Source organism: Lactuca serriola, chromosome 3 (genome assembly GCF_051521515.1).
Source record: "Lactuca serriola cultivar US96UC23 chromosome 3, Lser_US96UC23_V15, whole genome shotgun sequence".
Classification (NCBI taxonomy): Eukaryota; Viridiplantae; Streptophyta; class Magnoliopsida; order Asterales; family Asteraceae; genus Lactuca; species Lactuca serriola.
This window is the reverse complement of record NC_136410.1, coordinates 132,074,299-132,099,632: the sequence shown is the minus strand read 5'-3', so window position 1 is coordinate 132,099,632 and position 25,334 is coordinate 132,074,299. Positions and strand designations below refer to the sequence as shown.

The 25,334-nt window shown below is 39.3% G+C and overlaps 1 protein-coding gene and 1 non-coding gene across 2 annotated transcripts; both read right to left on the bottom strand.

Annotated features, from left to right (window-relative positions):
• Nucleotides 1-5,968: 5,968 nt before the first annotated feature.
• LOC145096418 (small nucleolar RNA R71) lies at nucleotides 5,969-6,075 on the bottom strand. Its single transcript, XR_013703826.1, has one exon. It is a non-coding gene; the product is annotated as a small nucleolar RNA R71 (small nucleolar RNA).
• Nucleotides 6,076-24,464: 18,389 nt separating this feature from the next.
• LOC145095718 (uncharacterized) lies at nucleotides 24,465-24,968 on the bottom strand. Its single transcript, XM_079033549.1, has one exon. It carries the CDS (start codon nucleotides 24,966-24,968, stop codon nucleotides 24,465-24,467), a length of 504 nt encoding a protein of 167 aa, XP_078889675.1.
• Nucleotides 24,969-25,334: the final 366 nt, after the last annotated feature.

The window sequence follows — 25,334 nt, the reverse complement described above, 5'->3', positions numbered from 1 at the left end:
AAATGTTGTACTTGACCTGTCGATTCATAAACTTGCAAACTTTATGAGATACCATTACTTAAATCCATCAAAACATGGAAAAAGGGGACAAAAACCAAAAGATCTAGTAACATGGCAAGAGAAGGTTAAGTCTTGGACACTTACCAAGGTCTAGGAGATAAGGTAGCTTAAGAAATGATGCTTGCCAAGTAACCACCTTACCAAGAGCTTCCTTCTGCTTCTACAATCACCAAGAATGAGCTCACAACTTTAATAGAGGCTAGGTTTAAGGTTTCTGAGATTAAGAGGAAGATGGAGGCTGAAACCCTAGCCTTAATGTTCCTTATATATGGTCCAAATCCCGAAATTAGGGTTTTCACTAAAATGTCCACCATGTCGTGGTGACCCAAGGCCATATCATGGAGGGTCATTTAAATCTCGTGATCCAAAATGTTCTACGACGTTGTGGTGATGCTCCACCACGTTGTGGCCACCCCATTTAAGAAAATACATGAAAGTTGATTCATACTTGGACCAGATGTTTCAGGGTCACTGTTCTGTATTAAGAACGACTCAAAACCCACTTAAAGTAGATTTTGTCCTTGAAATCACTATGTACTACCTTCCAGGCAACCAGACGATCCAACCCATTCTTCTCGAACCCCACCTCGGGCTAAACATCGACTCATATACACGAAAGCCCTCCAATGCTATAATCAAAACCTAAACTTATCATAATCACATACCTTGACGACAAACGAATACGTGACCTACTCACTTAAGACAATGATGAATAACCATTACTACTCGACCCAAAATCCAAGAATCCAAAACCTTGTCTACATTTACATTATATAGAAGACCATTTTTTAAACACACACGACACAACTAAACATCATGATCCAAACCGAACGAAGTTCTTTCGACCTTGAATTATCTTACTGATACTACTGGATAATAAGATCCCTAACCATTCGTTGTTGTTAAAAATATCTTTCGCAGAAAACAAAGGTGACTTCCATCACGAGTCTCGTCTAAAGATTGGCATATTCAATTTATCTGAGATTTTCTAATTCCATGGTGACCTCCTACTAAGCTGAGATATAAAATCCAAAATCGTCCACTGAGATTAACAACCTCACGTCTAATCATATCACGTGACTCCGCCCAAGAGTCTAATGGGTAAATGCTACTATAGCCTAGCTATCATACAGATTCGCCCCGTTAACCACATATTCATCCTATCCTGAATGTGACCCAACACCTTAAAAAACCACTTTCTATCGGGCTCACTCATGCTATCCTCACCTACGGCTCTCACCAATCCAAGAGCCATACAAACCCAAGACACCTTCACAGCTCCGACAATCCTCATTCCCAAGAAGTGGTCAACCAACAATAGCGATCCGCATAGACCATGTGCACGGTGTAATCCCTTTACAACCAACAATCACCCCTACAATGGCCTATCACATCCTGGTGAATGCAATGACTCCATCGCAGACTTACAAAACTTCCCCGACAGCCTATCGACCTTGTATATGCTACGGGTACCCCATAATCTTACAACACTTCCATAATTTTCTATCAAACTTGTGAATAATATGGCTACCTCGTAGTCTTACAACACTTCCATAACTGTCTTGGACCCAACCCATAGTCTTACGGTCCATCTATCACAACAACTATAATCATCGTAAGTCGAACCTACATCTGACTATACCCCAATCCAGTGTTCATTTTATGCTTTGAATCCTAAAGCCTTTAGCAGATAAGAAAATGCATGGAGGCTCTAACACAATCCCTCTAGTTTTATCTAATCACATCTTTTCTATGTGCCACAACTGATGCTTCACATATTCGGAAAAGGTAAGTTGAATGCCCATTCCTTCTGCAAATCTCATTCCACAACACAATTAGAATTGGCTCTCCACTTGCATGCAGTATAAAATTCCTCCTTGTTTCACACCTGGAATTATTCATAATAATCCCAACGATTCTTCCCTACTTGGATTCAACGACACTCCGTCAACCTCATAACCGATGGACTTCCGAACCATGTCACAATCTTACTATTCCACTCATGTCATCCTAAGCTTCAATGAACTAGGATTCCAAGACCAACCAAGCTATGTTACCCACACCCCATACCAGATTAAACGCTTTGCTATCTAAAGCACTTCCCATGATACACCTTCAAATCATTGAGCCACTTCAGCAGGTGACAAAGAACTATAACCCTCGATTGAAACGGACGGATCACCAATCCAACTACCCACTTTTTGAAACCAATGCACTCATAACTTCTCTAACAAAGTTCTTTCAAAATTCTCTTGACAATCCCATCATCTGAACAAATCCATGTGATCAATTTATAACTGATACTTTGGAGTGATAATTCACTATTGCTCTAGCCCTACTAGCAGTAGCAATCAGTTTAAAGCATGTCAACAAACAACTGACATCCATCATGAGCGACAAAAACACCCCTGAATTCTAAATTTTTTGTCCTATATGGGGACAACCAGCTCCCATTAGATCTTTTCCTAAAAGATTCTTAATGCAAGGACGACACTCCCAATTCCAAATGTGAACCAAGCAACAACTCCCTTGAACTCGCGTTCTGACCAACCCCTTACTCCTCTCAACCATGAAAGCTCACAACCACCTCAAATTTCAAATATTCAAATGAACTCACACAGAAGCTCTTTCTAGCTCATTGTTTTTGGATTTATCACATTAATTTGGTTGTTGGTCCTCCGACGGGACACTTTGTTCGCTTCCACCCAAGACTTCACACTATAAATGGTTAATGTATCACGACCAACACATCCAGATACGCTCCAATCATGAATCTCGGCATAAAAAATGGCATATGAAGATCTTTCAATAATAATAACCAGGAAACATAAAGAAACTATGATCCTAGGAGAGGACTTAACTAAACCGAATTTAATGTCTCATCACCCAATCACATAAGCAAAAGCAATTAAAATGCATGAAGGAATAGATACACGAGGTCTTGAAGTATTGGCTCTGCTTCCTGAAAGATCGCAGATGATGAGGTCTGAGCCGCCCCAATCTGCAATCATGGGCAACTTGCCCTAATATGACCAGGCTGATGACAACGATGAGATAATTCTACCTCCAGGGTACAATCTTGGCGAACATGACCCTTTCTTCCACACCTGCCACATTTGAACTTGCAGCGCATAAGCTTATAGGTTCCTCTGCCCGCAAAAATGTCATGGCTCCTCAGTCCTCTAGCACTAGGCATGGCAACATTAAACTGCTTAGTGTTTCTAGTAGAGTCGGATCATGAATCTACTTCCTCTTTCCCAGTTGCCTCTCCAAACCAAGCTCTCACTCCCAAGTTACCTCAACCATCCCATCAGTTGCCTGCACGTTCAATATCTGATCCTCAAACTTGGCAACCAACCTGTCAACACCATGCCTAATAATGTTAGATGTCTCCTCTTGTAAATTTCGTGAAATCTCAGTGGCAATCCAATCATGGAATCAATCCCCCTTAAGTTATGATGCATGACCCACTCTCAATCCCTCATGGAAAGAACTAGCAATAAGGTCTTCTTTCCCAAAAAATACTCTAGGGCTGCACAAGCCTTGAGCTCCCGATGAGCCACCAACTATCCTACTGCAATCTCGGTCTGAATACCCCCGAGACGATAATCCAAGAGTTCCATGATTCCTTCCTTGAGGTACCAAACATCATAGAAGTTTGCTCCAAAATACCACAGGTGATCTCTGACAAGATGAATTCCTGCATCCACTCATCCATCAACGCAGCACCAGTACCTAATCCTGAACCAGATCCTCCTCCAAGAGTGCTCATTATCATACTGAAAAGCAAACTGATATGTGCATATCCACATATATATTTTACAACATATTTTAATATGTTTAACTACATTTATAATTATTATAGAAAAAAAGGTACTAATTATGTTTAATATGTTATGTAGCATAAAAGACATTCTTGGAAGCAGGAAACAGGAAAAGGCGAGCTTAGGCAAGAAGAAACAACAAAAACAATGTTGTTGGACAGCTTGACCCCTCGTCGGTACTTTGACCATATCCCATGACTCGTAAATCTGATTGATGTGATTCAAAATGATATGAAAACTTGATACAATTTCGGATAACTTTCATTTTTTGAGAAAAATGTTGATTCTTAATAACCACGACATGGTGAATGGAATTTTCGCGATCATTCACGTTGACTTGGAGAATACTAGATAAACTTGAGGACCACGACATGGTAGCCAGATTGTAGATGTAGACAAGTATATATATATATATATATATATATATATATATATATATATATATATATATATATATATATATATATATATATATATCCAAACAATAGGATGAATTGGGAGACTTGGAGGTGAATTTCTGGAAAAGTATTACGACGAAAACCCTCTAGAAACCCTTAGAAGAGGAGGAAATGATTGGAACTCAAGATCTAGAAGAAAACATCAACAATTCATTCGGTTTGATCATGTTTAAATTTATTCCTATTGATTTTTTGTGTTTGATTACTGCCATGTGTAGCTAATTTAGTTGACTTTTGTTTAGTTAGATGAAACCTAACAAATATGGTTTAATTTATTAGTTTATGGATTTATAAAAGTTGGTTTGGAGCTTGTGTTTTATTAACTTACCTAGCATGTTAAAGTGTTTGTCTTTGTTGCTTTAATTCAAGTTAAGTGTAACTTAGTGACCATTAAATTACATGAACTTGTTTACCTAGTTATTTATGACCATTAAATTGCTAGAGCTAGGATTGACCACATATTAGTTAAGTGATAAAAGTAAAAATTTAGTTGTGTTAGAGAACATAATTGTGAGCATAATTGTATTTAAAATATCTTACATAGTGTAATTATAATTAATAACAAATTTTGTATTTTCTTCTGTAAGACCTTATAAAGTAGTACATGAATTGGTGAAAATATTAGTAGATTGGACTAGATCGCTAACTACATAATAATTGGTAACCAACTTAACTAATCCATAAATAGTAACTAACCATAGGAAAAACGTGGATTTGAAACTAAACAAAAGTGTTTTAGATATATTGATAACCATATTAGTTGAGTGATTAATTTTGTCTGAACTTGAAAATCAGATAAAAACTCTTTCAAATTATTAATTATTTTTAGATTAATTTTTAGTAATTAAATTATTAGCTAAAATATGCTCTCTATGTTCGATACCCAACTTACTTTAATATAGTATATACTAACTAGGTACACTGCCTATAGGCGCATTAGTAGATAATTAGTTAGGTTTATAAATTTAAAGCTAGATAGGTGATATCTTTTGCACCACACCATGTTTTTAGCGTTGTTGCCAAGAAATGGATTATTTGATTTTTAGTTTAATTGCTTTTAGTTATTCGACACTTTTCGTGGGGTAAAAAACACAAAAAGTTAATTTTTCTGCATTTATTTTTCTATCTGATCAGCAACCACGTCGTGGCCATCTTGGCCACATCGTGGTTACGTTACAATTAATTTTTAGTTTAGTTATTTTTTGTTTGTTTTATGCATTTTTTAGTTTTGTTTTAGCGGAAAAATGGGGGACATCATGACCATGACAATGGAAGAGTACAAGTGGCATATGAGGAACGAAAACAGATGGGGTCTTAATCCACCAAAAATCCCAAGAACAAAAAAGTTAGAAATTCCAGGCCACATTCTTGGCATGCTAAAGGAGCTACCTTTTATGGAAAGAGCATGAGGACGCTTATGAGCACATAGAAGAGGTAGTGGAGGTTTCACATTATTTTAATGCACTAAACGTGAGTAGAGAAGCGGTGATGCTTCGACTTTTTCCGGTCACATTGAAGGGTGAAGCTTAGGAATGGTTAAAGTCACTTCCCTTTGGGACAATCACGACTTAGGCTGACATTAAGATTGAGTTCATCAACCAGTCTACCCCTCCTTCGAAAGTGGGAAAGCTAAAAAGAAACATATTGAATTTTCAACAACTAGAGGGGGAGTCACTATATGGAGGTTGGGAACGTTACAAGAGATTATTACAACATTGCCCTCAACATGACTTCAATGTGCAACAAGAGATATCAATATTTTATGATGGAGTTAATGTGTGCACTTGCAAACTTCTAGACTCACAAGCGCCTATGATGAAGAAGGATCCAGAAAATAATAAAGCTTTGATTAAAGAATTCGCTAAGCATTCAAGAGAGTATCACAAATCAAAGGAGGATGTCACCAAAGAAAAATGAAGTAAAGGTGGAGGTCAAGATGCTATTAGTGTAGTTATTACAAAGCTCGATGCAATGGAAGAAAAGATCACAAAATAGGAGGATCAATTCAAGATAGATGTAGAACTTGTGGAGGACCCCATTCTACTAAGGATTGTGAGTTGGAGTACAAGAGAGATCGTGAGACAAAACAAATTCAAGAACTTAAGCATGATTTCTACCAAATTGAACTAATCCAATCAGAGAAAGTATTTGCTCTCGATTCAATGTTATTTAGATTCATGGAAGCTAGCGAAAAACAACATGATGTTATAGACGCATTACTTAGAGAACAAAAAGAATCTATTTTGAGCATCCACACACAAGTTGGGCAATTAACAAAACTTGTAAAAGAAAAGCTACCGGGTCTACTTTCAAGAAAAGTCGAGTCAATCCCTATGGATCACGTCATGGCCGTTGATACAGAAGAATAAGATGAGTTGGTGCATATGAAGGACCTTGATGTAACACCGGATTTTTCAAAACAAAATTTTCATTTTTAAAACATACTTTCATTCATAAATTAATATCAAACATAATGTATCCACTGTCATCATAGTAAAAACATGTCCCAGAATCACATAAGAAAAAATCCACGAGTGTGTACAGATCATGCCGGAGCCTTCCCGCGATCATCACTGGTACCTTAAACACATACACAAAACACTGTAAGCATAAATACTTTGTGAGTTCCCCAAAATACCACATATAACATATATCAGCCACTCTAGGCTGTAACCCTGAATGACCCTCTGGTCAAGTATCTTTGTGGGACCCTCTCAGTCCCATAACTCTGTGGACCCTCTGGTCTTAACTCTGTAACTCTGAATCATACATAACACAAATCACATATAATTGCATCACATAATTAGCATACAAGATACTTCGTCAAATGACTCTGATTACCACTCTAGGTAAGGTATAGTGAGAAGACTCACCTCGGGAATCTTGGTAAAATCTCAAACTCAGAAATACTGGCCTAGCTAGGGATGAGCAAAAAGACCGAACCGGACCGGAACCGGGAACCGGCTTCGGCCAAAATCAAGATCCGAACCGGCCCGGCGGTTCTACCAGTTCCGGTTCCACCGGTTCCTACCGGTTCTTATCGTGTCTTCAAATGTTGGAACCGGTCCTTGAAAAATAGCATCATACGGTTCCGGTTTTTGCCGGCTTTACCGGTTCCGGTTATATCGGTTCGGGTTCCTACCGGTTCTCGGTTCTAAAAATCCACAAAAATAACGTCGCGGTTCCAGCCCGACCGGTTCTATCGAGTTCCGGTTCCGGTGCCGGTTCCGATACCGGTTCCGGCTGGTTCCCCGGTCCATATGCTCATCCCTAGGCCTAGCCTCCGCCTAGTCACAATAATAAATTACACTAAATAAATGTCTCTCCACCAAATTGGATATTCTCTCATAAAAATCCCTAAAAGGGTAAAAGACCATTCTACCCCTCTACAGGCCTAAAGGCCCACTTGTTGACAAACCCTAAAAGTCAACTGTCCATTTTGACCAGACTCGCCGAGTGCATACGATGAATCGACGAGTCCCATCATCCCCACATACTCTTCCCTTTCTAAGTCTCACTCGACTCACTGAGACACCCCCCAACTCACCGAGTCACCACTGAAGTCAGACCCCGGGGCAACCCGATCCGACTCGTCGAGTCTACATATGGACTCGGCGAGTTTCCACCATGGACTCGATCAAACAACCTCCTGAGGTCAGATCTACTTAACCAAATCATAGATCTACCCCTTAAATACTCCAAAGTCACGTAAAGGTGCAACCTTTACGTGCATGCAACCCATAACAAGCCTCAAATGGAGAAATAACACTAGAAATGGCAACCTAGTCTCCAAATCCTTATTTGCTTGCAAAAAAGCTGGAAGATAATGGCTCTAGGAACCTCTCATGGTCCAGATCTAGTGTTATTCATACCAAGGGGACCTCATACTCACTTGATCTCATAAAACTATGAGGGAAAAACCCTAAAACTATGAAATCCACCATATGAACGTGAAATGGAAAGAATTATAGCTCCAAAGACAATATCTCAAGATGATTAGCTCCAATCCAAGCTCCCTTCGCGTTCTAGATGGATCCTCTTTTCTTCCTTTAGCAAAATCACCTCAAAAATGAAGATTATAATCCCTCCTTTACACTCAAGCCTTCATCACTCTCTCTAGGGTTTCTCTGGAACGGGGTGGCCGCAAATGAAGGCCATAAAGGTCTTTAAAAAGGCTCCCAAACCCGGGGATTAGGGTTTTCCTAATCAGCACCGACTCGGCGAGTCAGATACCCGACTCGTTGAGTCCATTCGCAAAACCACGTCAACAGATAAGACTCTACTCGACAAGTTGAGGCACCAACTCGTCGAGTTCCCCCAAAAATAATAAATCAAAATAATAAAATTATATACCCAAACTACGACTGTTACAATTCTCCCCCACTAGAATCTGACTTCGCCCTCGAAGTCTCGCTCTGCAAATAACTCTAGGTATTGCTCACGCATCTCGATCTTCGGTTCCCATGTCAGCTCGGACCCTTTCCGATGTTGCCACTGAGCCTGCACCAAGGACACCTCCTTATTTCTCAAAACCTTGATCCTTCGATCCCGTATCGTAATTGGCCTTTCAACATAATTCAGGCTCGCATCCACCTGAATATCCTCCAATGGTACCAATGTTGATTCGTCGACAATACACTTCCTCAACTAAGACACGTGGAAGGTATCATGAATCTGACCCAACTCCGCAAGTAACTCCAAATGATACGCTACCCTGCCTACCCTCGCGATCACTCTGAATGGACCAATATACCGAGGCCCCAACTTTCCTCTCTTCCTGAACCGAATCACACCTTTCCAAGGTGATACCTCCAGGAGAACAAAATCACCAACTTGGAACTGAAGCTCTGAGCGACGCTTATCCGCATAGCTCTTCTAACGACTCTGAGCCGTCAGCAACCTCTGTCTGACCTGCTGAATCTGCTCAGTAGTCTGGAGTACTATCTCCATACTACCCATCACCCGCTGCCCTACCTCTCCCCAACAAATGGGAGTCTGACACCTCCTTCCATAAAACAGCTCGAAGGGAGGCATACCAATACTCGAATGATGGCTGTTGTATTAGGAAAACTTAGCCAAAGGCAGATACATGTCCCAACTCCCTCTGAAGTCCAATACACATGCACAAAGCATGTCCTCAAGCATCTGAATAGTCCGCTCACTCTGACCGTCGGTCTGAGGATGGTAAGTAGTGCTGAAATGCAATCTTGTACCCAGCTCCTCGTGAAACTTATTCCAAAACCTGGAAGTGAAACGCACATCTCTATCGGACACAATCGAGACTGGCACCCCATGCCGTGACACCACCTCTCTCACGTATACCTCTGCCAACATCTCTACAGAAGAACTCTCACTGATAGTAAGGAAGTGAGCGCTCTTCGTCAATCGATCTACAATCACCCAGATTACATCGACACCCCTTGAGGTTCTTGGTGACTTGGTGATAAAATCCATAGTAATCTGTTCCCACTTCCACTGGGGAACCTCAAGTGGCTGCAACTTACCATGCGGCCGCTGGTGCTCGGCCTTAACCCGGCAACAGGTCAAGCACCTCTCTACGACCCACGCTACATCCTTCTTCATGCAAGGCCACCAATAATCTCTCTTCAAATCCAAATACATCTTAGTGGCCCCGGGATGGATCGAAAATCTAGATCTATGCGCCTCCTCCATCAAAACACCACGTGCCCCGCCTATATAAGGCACCCAGATCCGACCGGGATAAGTCATAAGCCCCTGACTATCGGTCACAAACTCAGATATCTGACCAATCACTCGCTCCTTCTTGCGGTTCTCTGGTCTCGTCACCTCTGCTTGAGCCCCTAGGATGGTATCTAACACCGGGGTCATCACCGTCATCCTCATACACATATCTTGAATCGGGGCACTTTCCGCCCTACGACTCAGTGCATCGGCTACCACATTCGCCTTGCCCGGGTGGTATAGGATCTCACAATCATAATCCTTCAGTACATCAAACCATCTCCTCTGGCGCATGTTCATGTTGGGCTGATTCATTAAGTACTTCAAACTCTTGTGGTCCGTGTATATAGTACACCGAACCCCATACAGGTAGTGACGCTAGATCTTGAGAGCGAACGCCACTGCCCCCAGCTCCAGATCATGAGTGGGATGCCTTACCTCATGAGGATTCAGCTGACTTGATGCATATGCTATCACACGCCCTCTTTGCATAAGCACCGCGCCCAACCCTGATACCGATGCATCACAGTTTACCACAAAATCCTCCACTCCCTCTGGAAGAGATAACACCGAGGCTTCGCACAATCTTTGGCGAAGAGTCTCAAACGAGGTCTACTGCTCTAGAACCCATGAGAAAACAACTCCCTTCCGGGTCAACCGGGTAAGTGGCACTGCAATCTTGGAGAAATCCTTGATGAATCTCCGATAATAACCAACCAATCCCAGAAAACTTCTGATCTCGGTGGCGGATTTTGGTACCTTCCAACTCATGACCGCCTCAATCTTGGTCGGGTCGACCAATATACCATTCTGATTAATAATATGCCCCAAGAACTAGACCTCTCGTAACCAGAAATCTCACTTGGAGAATTTGGCATAAAGCCTCTCCGACCTCAACACCCCGAGGACCTCCCTCAAATGCTCCTCATGCTGCTCTCGGGATCTAGAATACACTAGAATATCATCAATAAACACAATCACCGACCGATCCAGCATCGGCCTGCATACCTTGTTCATGAGATCCATGAACGCGGCTGGTGCATTGGTGAGCCCGAAAGGCATCACCACGAACTCATAATGTGACACCCCAAATTTCCATTCTGTTCAACATATCAAGTCAATAGAAGTCAGAACAGTACTGCTAATTTTCAAACTTTTTGGATTAAGTTTTAGTATTTTAGGATTAACACTTTAGGAGATATCAGGAGAGAGGATGCCCTAGGGTTTATTGTGCAACAATAAAGTCCCGACACATCAGAAAATTGGAGTTTACGGCCTAAACAATGGTATTTACGGCCGCAAACCCCAAGTAAGGGGGTATATAAGTGACACTTAGGGGCTGTTTGTTTTTTTGTGAAGAGCTGCGCAACCACTTTTGTTTGCGCCGCACAAATAACGCACAGACATATGCCCTCGCAGAGTGTTGTTTTTTGGAAGTGCGCAGACCAAAAAACGTCTGCGCGAGGTCTTCCTGGCGCAAACATGGGCCACTGTCTTCAAAGGTCTTCAGACCTCATTTTAACCAAAAAAAAAAAAGACCACCCGTTTTTTTTTTTCTTTCTCTTTTTGCTGAAAATACATTTTTAATCTTTATGACATGAAATTAAGATTGAAAAATTAATTTATTTCAACGGCTGGAGACGTTAAAAACAAACAGTCTTCTTATTACAGACCGCAGACATTTGGTCCACCTCTTCTGCCGCAGAGGCTTGCATACCTGCAGACATTTTGGCTTCAAAAAAACAAACAACACCTTAGTCTTTTAAATCACTTTTCCACCTTTCCAAGAGTAAACCCCCAAACTCTCTCAAGTATCATCCCAGTTTTCTTCGAGATCTTCAATCTAGTAAGTGTTTCTATCCCTTTCAAGTTAGTATATCACCTAATCTATTGTTTTAACACACATCCATCCGTGAAAATGTTCCAAAAGGTTGATTCTTCAAGTTTCACCAAGAACACCAAGAACACACACTAGTGTTCTTGGACTTTTGGCTCATTTCAATCTTCTATATTGTAAGTACTCCTATCCTAGAGTCTTATAAGCTTTATTACACTTCTAAACACCAAGAAAACACCCAAGAAACCAAGGATCAAGGGTGTTTACGGTCCAAGAACATCTTGGGCCGTAAACCCAAATTTTGGTGCCAAAGTGTGCCTTATCCTTTCATAAGCCTTGGAAACTAGCCTAGACTTTTACCTTGAAGTGTTTAGGACTTGAAAACATCAAAATGCCATGGTCCAAAGGAGTTTACGACAACACACACATGGAGAAATGGTCCATGGGCCGAAAACTCCATTTAGGAGTGAATTGTTGCCCTAATCACTTCCTAAGGCTTAGACTTGGAGTTAGGATGCTTCAAAATGACTTCTAGGACTTCAAATCAACAAATGGTCAAAGGATTAGGAGCTTACGGCCATAAACTCAAGGGTTTACGACCGTAAACTCAATGAGTTATGGTCATTAAGGAGTAAACTCATGAAAGGGGTTCTATTGAACCCTAGCCTCAATGGCCTTGTCCTACAACACTTAGATGCACTCCTTAGCACTTATAACACTTATATAAAGTTTTTATCATGTCCTAGGATGTATTAACTTTGTTGATTAGTTGTTTAAATACTAATTGGATACATATATGTACTCCTATATGTTAACTAGGATCCTTGTGTGTGTACAAGTCCTCACTTGACACTTAGCATCCTACATCAGTCAATACATCCAAACCATCAACTACAGGTGAGTTCATACCCCTTAATCAATGTTTTAAATTTTTTTAAATGCTTTTATGGGGGGGGGGAATACAAGTTAAGTCATGCTAGTTATTATATCAATCACATGTGATTAATAACCAGCATACCAATGGATTTACTACACTTTTAGCTGTTTTATCAAACAGATTACTTCAGATAGCTTTCTAAAATGTTTTTACTTGTTTAAAACTCTTTATTAAACTATATTATGTTCTGTAAGTTTCCTTTCAAACTCTGTTATACTTTTTTATCAAAAGAATTACTTTCGAAATGCTTTATAAAATGACATCAAGTCATTATTATTTATTTATTGTTCAAAACCCTTAAATGTTTTACAAAACTTCTTTTATACTTTTAAATTGTTAAAAGCATGCCTATATATGTATAATTATATAAGTAATGTTTGAAGGACTTAGGAAAGCTAGCTCGCCTTATTTCCTTTTCCTCGTTGGGATGTGGCTTTAGGGTATCGGTCATCCGTCCGAAGGTCGTTCAACTATTAGTTATATATCATGTATACATATATAGACATAAAAGTACCCTCAGTCAGTTCAGTACCTTTGGCTAGCAAAGGTATACCTTCGTTATACTTGTACCTTACTAGTAACTATTATACGTATAGTTAGGAGATACTACTTACCATTCCAAGTACAAGGAATACACCAGAGTCAGTTCACTCATGAGTCTATACTAAATGCTATATGAAGGGATACACTTACTTAGATACACTTACATGGATACACTTACGTGGATACACTTACATAGATACCTTGTTAAAAGCATGTCTGTATATGTATAGTTATATAAGTAATGTTTAAAGGACTTAGGAAGGCTGACCCGCTTTATTTCTTTTTCCTCGTTGGGATGTGGTATGGTGGGTATCGGGTATCTGTCCGAAGGTCGTTTAGATATTTAGTTATATATCATGTGTACATATACGAACATAATAGTTCTAATCAGTTAGTTCAGTACCTTTGGGTAGCAAAGGTATACGTTCATATATATCCCTAGTAAGCTATTATAGGTATAGTTTGGGCTTATATATGATTTGGTAATAAATATGGATTTCGACCTAGCAATTCGTTGCGGAAGTCACCTTTAGTTCCAAACGTAGAATAGGGACTACCAATCATATAATTACTTACTTACAGCGGGTCTCGTGAGAAGACTACTTACTTACAGCGGGTCTCGTGAGAAGATTACTTACATATAGCGGGTCTCATGAGAACACTACTTACTTACAGCGGGTCTCGTGAGAAGACTACTTACTTGCTTACTTTCCTTCACTTAAAGTCTTGGTAGTAGACTACTTTCAAAACGGTCTAGTTTTGGTAGAAGACTACCTTTTTATACTAGTAGGAAATATGGGATTTTCTAGGAAATTCAAACGTTTACACTTTTACTTATAAGACTTTTCATTAATTTTTATTTAGATAATGACATTAAATACTTATGAATTCACCAGCTTTAAAGCTGATAAACTCTTTCAAAATAACTTGTATTCTCAGGTCACAAATAGACAGGTACCGATGCAAGGTTTAGAGAAGATGGAGCAGTCAAGACTCGTCATTTATTTTGAGTATTCATTATGTTGTTATTACTATGAAAGAATACACTTGTAAGTAAAATTATACTAATAATGCAATGGATGATGTTGTTGCTTGTTTACTACTTTGCATTGTTGTGATACTGTACATGACATCCTCCGCCCCCGAACGTTTCCGTTGTTCCGGTTTTTGGGTGTGACACATAATGCCCATAACGCGTCCTGAACGCCGTCTTCTGGATATCCTCATCACGTACCCTAATCTGGTGATATCCAGACTTCAAGTCTATCTTGGAAAACTAAGACGCCCCCTGCAACTGATCAAACAGATCATCGATCCTCGACAACAAATAAGGATTCTTAACCGTCAGCTTGTTCAGCTCCTGGTAATCAATGCACATCTGGTTCGAACCATCCTTTTTCTTGAAAAAAAGGATCGAAGCTCCCCAAGGCAAGCTACTCGGTCGAATAAACCCTTTCCCCAACAACTCCTGAAGTTGCGAGGATAACTCTTGCATCTCTGGCGGCGCAAGACGATAAGGCGCCTTGGCGATAGGCGCTGCTCCCGGAACCAAATCAATGTGAAACTCCACCTTCCTTTCGGGAGGCACACCCGGCAAATCCTTAGGAAAAATATCCGAAAACTCGCGCACTACCGGAACATCATCAAGTGAACTCGGCCTACCCGCGGCTGCTCGGGTATCCATCACATAGGCTACAAACCCCTTGCAACCCTGCTGAAGACTCTGCTTGACTCTGGCGGCTGAACAAAACGCTAACTCACTTTAGGTACCCTCGCCATATACCGTCAACACTCCCCCACTAGGGTCTCGTATCGTCACCAACTGTCGCTCGCAGTCAATAACAGCCCCGAAGCGGGTCAACCAATCCATGCCCACTATAACGTACACGTCCCCCATCGCAATTGGAACCAGATCTATCGGAAAATCAACACCGAAGATCTCAAGCACACATCCCCGAATCACATCCCTGGCATACACCGCTCGCTCGTCGACTATAGAAACCCACAGAGATCGACTCATCGCCTCCCGCTGAATACTGATGTGCTGACTGAACGCTAAAGACACAAATGACCGAATCGCACCCGAGTCAAATAACACCAAAGCAGGTACAAAATTCACAAGAAAAGTACCTACACATATCATAATATAAACACAATATCTCAAGAATAGCATAAATGAATGGAAGGATACATACTAGCCACAACATCAAGTGCTGCGCGGACCTCTTCCGCTGTCAACTGTAAGGCTCTCCCACGAGCCTTAGGCGCCTCGGCCTTCACTGGCCGACTCTATGTAGCTCGCATCGTAGCAGGGGCAGATCCCTGTGATGCTCCCTACGCCGACCCCCACAGATGTGGGCACTCAGCCTTCCGATGGCCAGTCTAGTTGCAGTGGAAACACACTGCAAATCCCTTGGGGCAGTCCTTTGCCATATGCCCCTCCTTGCCACACCTGTAGGAAGATCCAGATCTACATACCCCCTCATGACCCTTGTCGCACTTACCACAAGTGCGGCCCTTCTGGCTCCCCGACCTCGCATCAGCGGGCTTTGCCCGCTTGGCTGCCGGCTGAGACTGAGTTGGTCGCCTCTCCGTCCTCTGAGACTCAGCCTCCTCCCTGTCCTATGTCTCGAGATCGATCTCCCTCTTCCGAGCATTTTCCTGAAGCTCGGGAAATTTCTGGTACGTCGAGTTCGCCACGAACTCGCGAATTTCCCTCCTCAGAATACTCAGATATTGACTCATGCGTGCCTGCTCCATAGACACCTGCTCTGGGAAAAACATCGCCCTCTCGTGAAACATCTTGGTAATCGTGGTAACAGACTCAGTACCCTGCTTGAGGGTCAAGAACTCCTTGGCCAGCCGTTCCCTTTCCACCGGGGGAACGTACTCATCTCGATACATAGCGGTAAACCTCTCCTAGGTCACCGCAGCAAGCTCTGCAGAAGTGATGTGTGCTGTCGCGAACTTCCACTAATCCTTCGCTTTCATGCGAAGCTGGTTCAAAGCGAACCGTACCCTCAGATGCTCCAGACATGAACATATGTAGAAGCACCTCTCCATGTCAGAGATCCATCTCATCACGGCAATAGCTTCCTTTGCGTGTTTTATGCTTTCAGCAACAATTTCTTCTTGATTATCAGCACCTACAAGTGAAGTGATAATCAACCTTGCTTAGAGCAAGGGTAAAACAGCTTCTTGTAGCAGGTAAATCTCTTTTTTTCCAAATGCAATTTCCTAAACACAGCAAGCATCTCCAAGAGATGGATTCAGTTTAACCTGTAAAGTCAAATAGTTGATAAAATGAGAGATTTTATTGAACATATATCTTTTATATGATTAAAATATATTATCAGTTGACCTACAACTTTAGAGAGATGATCTTATGCTTTTTTAGAGTATTCAGGGAGCACATCCAATATTTTCCCTCTCAAGTATTCATATGTTGCACGTTGTGTAGTCAATTTCCTTTGTTCTGCACATCACAATCATAATAAAACCCCACATAGTTTCATCATCAATCCCATTAGCACCATTAAAGTTACATCATATGATTTTATTCATCCAAATTAATCTAATATGGCATTCTAATGCGCTTTTTCTACCACTCTAATCGATAATTAACACTTAACCTAACTTGTATTCGATTAACCTTCTGCTACGAGAAATCATATCATGAAATTCAAACAAAATAAGTGACCATACACTAAAAGCACACACATATAGAGAATGACGATTACAATTGTGAAAGCTGAAAATCGTAGGGTTTCGACGGAAGCGTACCTAGAGGAACGGAATCAAGGAGATTAAGAGTGATTTGAGACTGCGTTTGCAATTTGGAAAATTTTTCATTAGGTTCTGAAGGGAAATAAGTGTCTCGTATCGTGTACAGATCACTCGTTGCTTCTGTTGCTTTCTCCATTAAATCTGATGCATCTTTTCCTTCTTTGTTGAATCGATTTTTCCCGCTCATCATACCAATCATCTGTTCACTGAATTACATCAAATATTTGAAATCAAATGGCCCATCCAAAGCCCTCTATCAATTGAGACCACGACTCTTCTTCACCACCTTCTTTTTTAGATAATAATATTTGAACAAATCTCACAAGTAATAATAATTTTCTGAACTTCTCGGACATTTTTACCTCCTCTAGGGTTACTGGTTCGTTGTTCTTCATGTCTTATCTCATAACCCTAAACAGAATACAAGTGCGTTGGGGGGGGGGGGGGGAGGGGTAGTGCGCCGCCGCTTTGTGATGCCAAAATAGACAGTAAGTGTTGGAGGCAATGGTGGTGGTGGTGGGTTAGGACAGAGAGGAAGGATGTGAGATACGAGAGAATGATAGTCCTCGTGACGTTCTTGAAAAAAAAACCTAGTTTTGGTCCCCATTTTGTAATAGGAACGCACGTTTAAAAAATATAAAGTGACATGGTGCACAGGACACACGTTTATGATGGGTGTCTTCTGTGTTTTTATTTATATTTTTTTTGACATAAATTTAAGGCACGCAAAAATGTGTGTCCTAAATCCTTCAAAATTTTGATGAGATAACATTATTTTTACGTCACACACTTTTGCGTATCGTAAATTTGTGTGCGTCATAAATTGCGTATCATTAAAGGCCTTTTTTCTAGTAGTGTATTTTACATCATATCTTAATATGTTTAGCTATATTTATGCTTATTATAGAACAAATAGTACTTATTATGTTTAATATATGTTATGTAGCATAAAAGACATTCTCGAAAGCTAGAAGCAGGAAAAGGCGAGCTTAGGCAAGAAGAAGACACAAAAAGAATGTTATTGGACAGCTTGACCCCTCGTCAGTATTTTGACCATATCTCATGACTCGTAACTCTGATTGACATGTATCAAAATGATCTAGAAGCTAGACACGATTTCAAACAAATTTCATGTTTTGCGAAAATATTGATTCTCGATAACCACAACGCGGTGAATGGAATCTTCGCGATTTTAGACGCTGAATTCGAGAATACGGGATAAACTTGAGGACCACGACGTGGTGCCATTACCACGATGTAGTGGCCAAATTTTAGGCAAGTATGTATATCCAAACATTAGAATGAATTGGGAGACTTGGAGGTGACTTTCTGGAGAAGTCTTACGACAAAAACCCTCTTGAAAACCTTAGAAGAGGAGGAAACGATTGGAGCTCAAGATTTGAAGAGATCTAGAAGAAAACATCATCAATTCATTCGATTTGATCATGTTTAGCTTTATTCCTATTGAATTTTGTGTTTGATTACTGCCATGAGTAGCTAATTTAGTAGACTTTTGTTTAGTTAGATGAAACCCTAATAAATATGGTTTAGTCTATTAGTTTATGGATTTATAAAAGTTGGTTTGGAGCTTGTTTTTGATTAACTTCCCTAGCATGTTAAAGTGTTTCTCTTTGTTGCTTTAATTCAAGTTAAGTGTAGGTTAGTGACCACTAAATTACATGAACTTGTTTACCTGGTGATTTAGTGACAATTAAATTGCTAGAGCTAGGATTGACCACATCTTAGTTAAGTGATAAAAGTAACAATTTAATTGTGTTGGAGAACATAATTGTGAGCATAATTGTATTTAACAAATCTTACATAGCCCAATTATAATTAATAAAAAATTATGTGTTTTCTTGTGTAGGACCTTACAAAGTAGTACATGAATTGGTGAAAATATTAGTAGATTGGACCAGATCGCTAATTACATAATAATTGGTAACCAACTTAATTAGTCCATAAATAATAACTAACCTTAGGAAAAATGTGGATTCGACACTAAACGAAAGTGTTTTAGATATATTGATAACAACCATATTAGTTGAGTGATTAAGTTTGTCTGAACTTGAAAAATCAGGTAAAAACGCTTTTAAATTATTAATTGTTTTTAGATTAATTTTTACTAATTAAATTATTAGCTAAATTTGTTCCATGTGTTCGATACCCAACTTACTTTAGTATAGTATATACTGACTAGGTACACTGACTATATGTACATTAGTAGATAAGTAGTTACGTTTATAAATTTAAAGCTAGATAGGTGATATCTTCTGCACCACACCACAACCATACAATAATCAGATCGTACCCATAGAACTTCTCATCTTATAAGCTTCCTTGAATCTTTGTGACCATCCTTGATTCGAGTATGCATCATGTGCTTTCAGCAGTACGGGCCCAATACTACCTTCCATACATGTCCATACTTTCCTCAAGAATTATCATAAATCCTCTAAGTCACCTGCGCAAATTGATATTCCAAATACCCACTAATTCACACAACCAACCCACTAAAGCATTTCCTAGGCTCTCCTAGGTTCCCGACCTCACCCTGCCATCAGTTACTGTAGAACTCTCACTAATTTCAGCTAACTACTTCGTGATACAATCACATGCAACAAATCTTAGACAATCCTTGAGTAAAAGACTCAACCCCTACAACGGTTAGACTCAAACGAGAGCTGTGTAATAGAGCCAAAACAATCACTCTGAGATTACTTAACCTTTTCAGGAAGTGACTTAACATACTCACTTAATAGTTAATTCACACCGATAAGGGTTCCACAAATCACAAAGAAAACACTACATGCCATAGAACAAAAAAAATACATCCCAAGCTCACTTACTATAACTCATGCTAGGAACTTCTACCCTCACTGTTTGTTGCCTTATGCATGCAAATTATACATAATACATGATCAAAAATATTTTCAAACAAAAGACTCTACCCTAGAACCACAACCAGACGAGGAATAGGAAATAAGGCTAAATCAATCATTGAGGGCTATATGATCCAAATTGTATACAATTTTCAAAACATACAGTTAGCAATTACTTCTACAAATACAGATTCCAAATCTAGCATAACATTCGATCCTCCTAGACTATGAGGCATCACATATCAAACAAATATATCATACAATTCCTAAAAGTATCTCTAGCCTTATCCTAGGATGCAAGCATTCATATCATGTAACATATCAACATGTATGTGTATTCTGGGAAATCACTTACTTAAGCTCGGCTAAATGCACGCATCACACCTCCTTTCCTTTAATAAAAAAAATAGAAATTTGTTTTCTTTTAAAAGATTTAGTTTGAGTTCTGTCGTACCCGAGAGTGTGCCTGAATCCCTCAAACCAAGGCTCTAATACCAACTTGTAACGTCTCGAAAATCCAAGGTAAAATTTTCATTTTTGAAACAATAATTCATATATCAATTTGTTCCCAAACCAATTCTAGTTAAAAATAGTATTTAAATATCATAATAAAAATTATCAACACAGAATAAACTCTGGGGGATGTTGTGCAGTCACGTCGGGCACTTCCCTTTCAAACTGGAGGTACCTGAAACCATAAACATAAACCGTAAGCACAAAGCGTAGTGAGTTTCCCAAAATACCATATACCATACGGAATATAGTGAATATTATGGGTCGAATCATAGCCTTACTGTCACTTTCTGCCATGTACCAAATCATGATATTTCCTTGCAATAATGAGGGCCAAATCCCAGTCTTACATACAAATTGCCAGGTTCATCCTGGTGTTTCATTGCAATGTCGAGGGCTAAATCCCGGTCTTATATATAATTTGTCAGGGGGCAGATCCTAGTCTTTCCTTTCAATGACAAGGTCCAAATTCGGGTCTTACTTACAAATTGCCAGGGGCCAGATCCTTGTCTTTTATGCAAGTATCACAAAGACAACTAGCATCAAACATAACATATTCTAATGGGCCGTCATTAGTGCCTTCGACCCATGGGTACAATGAGGAGACTCACCTCACAGCCATAGGAAATAGTTGTTGCAACATGGTGCTCCGAAAACCAACTCTAACGGTCACCTTTACATATAACAGTGACCAACACTCAGATTACAACTTCAAATACCCAAAATACCCTTAGTTCAAACGTGGTCAAAGTAAACGGTCAAAAGTCAATCCAGCTAGTCGCCACGTTGTGGCTTCCTTGGCCACGACCTAGCCACAAAACGACAAAACAGACAGGTCTTGACCAAGTCACCACATCGTGGCAACCTCAACCATGTTGTGGTAATGAGTCTGGATAGCTTAAACCATTAAGTCATTTCCTTCCACTACAAGAGCTCCAAGGCTTATATCTGGTCCTTCCCATGGTCTTGAAGGGTAAACTTTCCAACTCTATCCTTCAAACCCCTCCATAAGTTGAACCCCCAACCCTAACCACCAATGGTAACTTTATGCATCAAGACTCTCATTAAGCACCAAATCTTTAGTGTTACACCTATAAAGTTTCGAGAAAGATTTCATATTCCTAAGAGACCTTAAAAATCATGGCTTTAAGGACTTGCATGTTCAACACATGCCTTTTCCATTTTAGGTCAAAAAAGTAAGGTTTAATGACCAAAACCTCATGCATGCCATCCAGAACTTGATTATAATTCAGATCCAATACACTAAATGCTCTACTTGACCTGGAGATTCATAAAGCTGCAAATTTTATGAGATCCTATTACTTAAATCCATCAAAACATGGAAAAAAAGGGACAAAAACCAAAAGATCTAGTAACACGACAAGAAAAGGTTGAGTGTTGAACACTCACCAAGGTCCAGGAGATAAGCTAGCTGGAGTAATGATGCTTGCCAAGTAACCACCTTACCAAGAGATTCCTTCTCCTTCTAAAATCACCAAAAAGCACCAAGAATGAGCTCACAACTTTAATGAAGGCTAGGGTTAGGGTTTTGAGGTTAAGAGGAAGATAGAGGCTGAAACCACAGCCTTGATGTTTCTTATATAGGGTCTACAACCCGAAATTAGGGTTTTCACTAAAACTAGTGCCACGTTGTGGTGACCCAAGGCCATGTCGTGGCGAGTCATTTAAATCCTCCGATCCAAAACGTTCTGTCATGTCGTGGTGATGTTCCATTTAAAGAAAATGCATGAAAGTTGATTCATACATAGATCAAATGTTACAGGGTCACTGCCCCGAATTAAAAACAACTCAAAACAGAGTGTTACATTATAATCAAATGTTTTTTTTTATTTTGTTATGAACATTCTTTATTTTTCGACACATAAAAGAAATTAAACTATCTTATAGTCACATGTTCTTTTATCATAGCACTTGTTTTATTTTAGACATATAAAATAAAACCGTGACAATAAAATACTTAAAAGATAAATGTTTTATTTATCATGAATATTATTTCCTTTTAGACACATAAAATAAATTAAACCATGACCATAAAATAGTTAAAGTCACAATTCTTTTTTGGTTTCCCTTTAATGATTGTTAACTTTTAGACATATATATATATATATATATATATATATATATATATATATATATATATATATATATATATATAATTTTTTTTTTTGAACCGGCAAATCTAATCTACTCCTAAGCTAACAACACTTATTCCACCTATGTCTGCGACAGGACTTGAACCCTCTTATAATAGCAGTTTCTTACATTTTGGCTAATAAATGTTCATCTTTGGTCACACAGTAACTTCCATGACTATAAATATTACATTTTCGCTATAATTTATTGATGTAATTTATTACACATTATGATTTAGTCATATACAATTAGACTTCATACAACGTTATTTGTTTTTTCATCTCAGTGAATAATCATTACAATATAAAGCAATATATCAAATAAAAAATTTATACAAAGTGATAACATTTTGCCATAGCAATTGACTGTGACTTTTGGCTATTATATGTCATAATGGTTATGTAAAGTTATGGTTAAATGTATGAACATGATTTGTAATGGTTACGATTGTTAGCTTAAATGTGACTAAAACAATAATGGACTTCCATTAAAGGTCTTTACTCACACAATTAACCAAATCTGTGACTATCATGTTCTCGAAAAAGTGTGACCTAAATTCCTTTTAGTACTAGTGTTTGTGCAACCGTAAGGCTAAAGGGTATGGTTACACCCAGCCTACTCAAAAAGTTACGCCACATCACCTCTGCTACAAACCCACCACCAACCTGCCACATCACCTCTACTACAAACCCACCACCAACCTACTATCTCTTGGAAATGGTCACCACTCTACATCATTTTTTCTTTTTCTTTTTCTATTTTTTTACATTAGAATAATTCAAAAAATAATTATTAAACAAAAAAAACATAAATATTAATTAAAAATATTTTACATTATTTTAAAAAACATAAATTTAAAATCTACATTACTTAAAAAACATATTAATTTAAAACCTAAATTACAAAAAATAAATAAATAAATAAATAAACCCGTATAAAATATTACTCGTCGTGTTCGTCGTCGTCATCACCGTCGTCGTCATTGTCACCGTGTTGCTGGAATTGCCTTTGTCATATATGCTCAGTCAAATCATAACGTAAATTGTGATGTGTTTTACTATTTTGTATTTCCAAAAGTCGTGTGAACTATGCTGGGCTGCCGACTTGTATTACTGTAGGTGGGTTAAGAATATCTTCCGGATTATACATACAAATAGTCCTACCCTCTTCTTCAATTATCATGTTATGTAAAATAACACAAGCAGTCAACACCTTCGTCAATTTCGCCTTATCCCATGACCGTGCCGCATGTTTGATAATGTGTCACTTTTGTTTGAGGACCCCAAACGCCCGTTCCACATACTTCCTTGCCGATTCTTGTGCTAACTTGAACAATTGTCGTTTTTCATTGGCCGGAAATGAAACGACTTGACAAACGTAGCGTACTCTGGATATATACCATCACCAAGGTAATACCCGTAATTATATTGATGTTCATTCACAACAAACGACATGTTTGGTGCTTTACCCTACAAAATATCATTAAATATCAGAGAGGCTCCAAGCACATTCAGGTCGTTGTTTGACCCCGCCATACCAAAGAATGCATGTCAAATCCATTGGTCATGTGATGCAACGACCTCTAGTATAATAGTCGAGACGTCATGATCACCTCGTGTGAATTGACCTCGCCATGTATAGAGGCAATTTTCTCACTCCCAATGTGTACAATCAATGCTGCCAAGCATTCCTGGTAAGCCATGTTTAGCTTCATGTGCGGCATACAATTGTTCGATATCCTTTCTAGTTGGATGTCGCAAATATATGTCACCATAAAGCTTTATGACATATGTACTCACAAAAAAGATAAGCACATTCTCGTCCAATCCTCTCACACATTTTCAAATACTCATCTAAAGCATTTGCTGCTATGCCATATGCCAATTTTCTAAGGGCTGCTGTGCATTTTTGTAGGGTACTAAACCCACGTTTACCTCTTGCATCCCATCTTAATTGGAAAAACTCATAATTGTTTTCCAAATCTCTAGCAATACGTAAAAATAAATTTCTACTAATACGAAACCAGTCTTCAAATTTTGATAGGTCATACAAACTATCAGGGGCAAAGTAATCATGTACCAAAAGCTCGTGTGCCGCCATACGATCTCGAACTATCGAAATTCTACGCCTCTTCTCAGTATTTGTACTTTCGCCTCTTTGTTGCACCCTATTGCGTGCCGCAGACAACAACGTGTGCAACACCAAGTCATCTTCACCAAAGTTATCATCATCGGATGACGAAGAAGCAATCGAACCCGCAAAATTATTCATATATATGTTTGAAAGTGTGCTTAATAGAGGGAATAGAAATATGTTTGTGATGTGAATAGAGATGTGTTTGTTTATATGTTGTGTATGTATTTATATATGTGTATAAAGTGTTGTTTGATTTTTTTTTAACTTGGTAACGGTCAAAAAGAGAGAAATGGTCAAAAAAATTATCCACCAATTGTATCAAGTGTCTTCGTCCATGATTCCCACTACGCCACAAGGCACCTACGCGCGCCTGGGGCGGTGTTCACGCGTAGGTGGCCTTGACACGTAATCCTCACGCGTAGGTTTGATTACTCGATACCGTTTAGCCTAAGACCGGAGGGTGTGAGAGGAAAGCTTTCTTCACTTTTTGTGGGTCATACC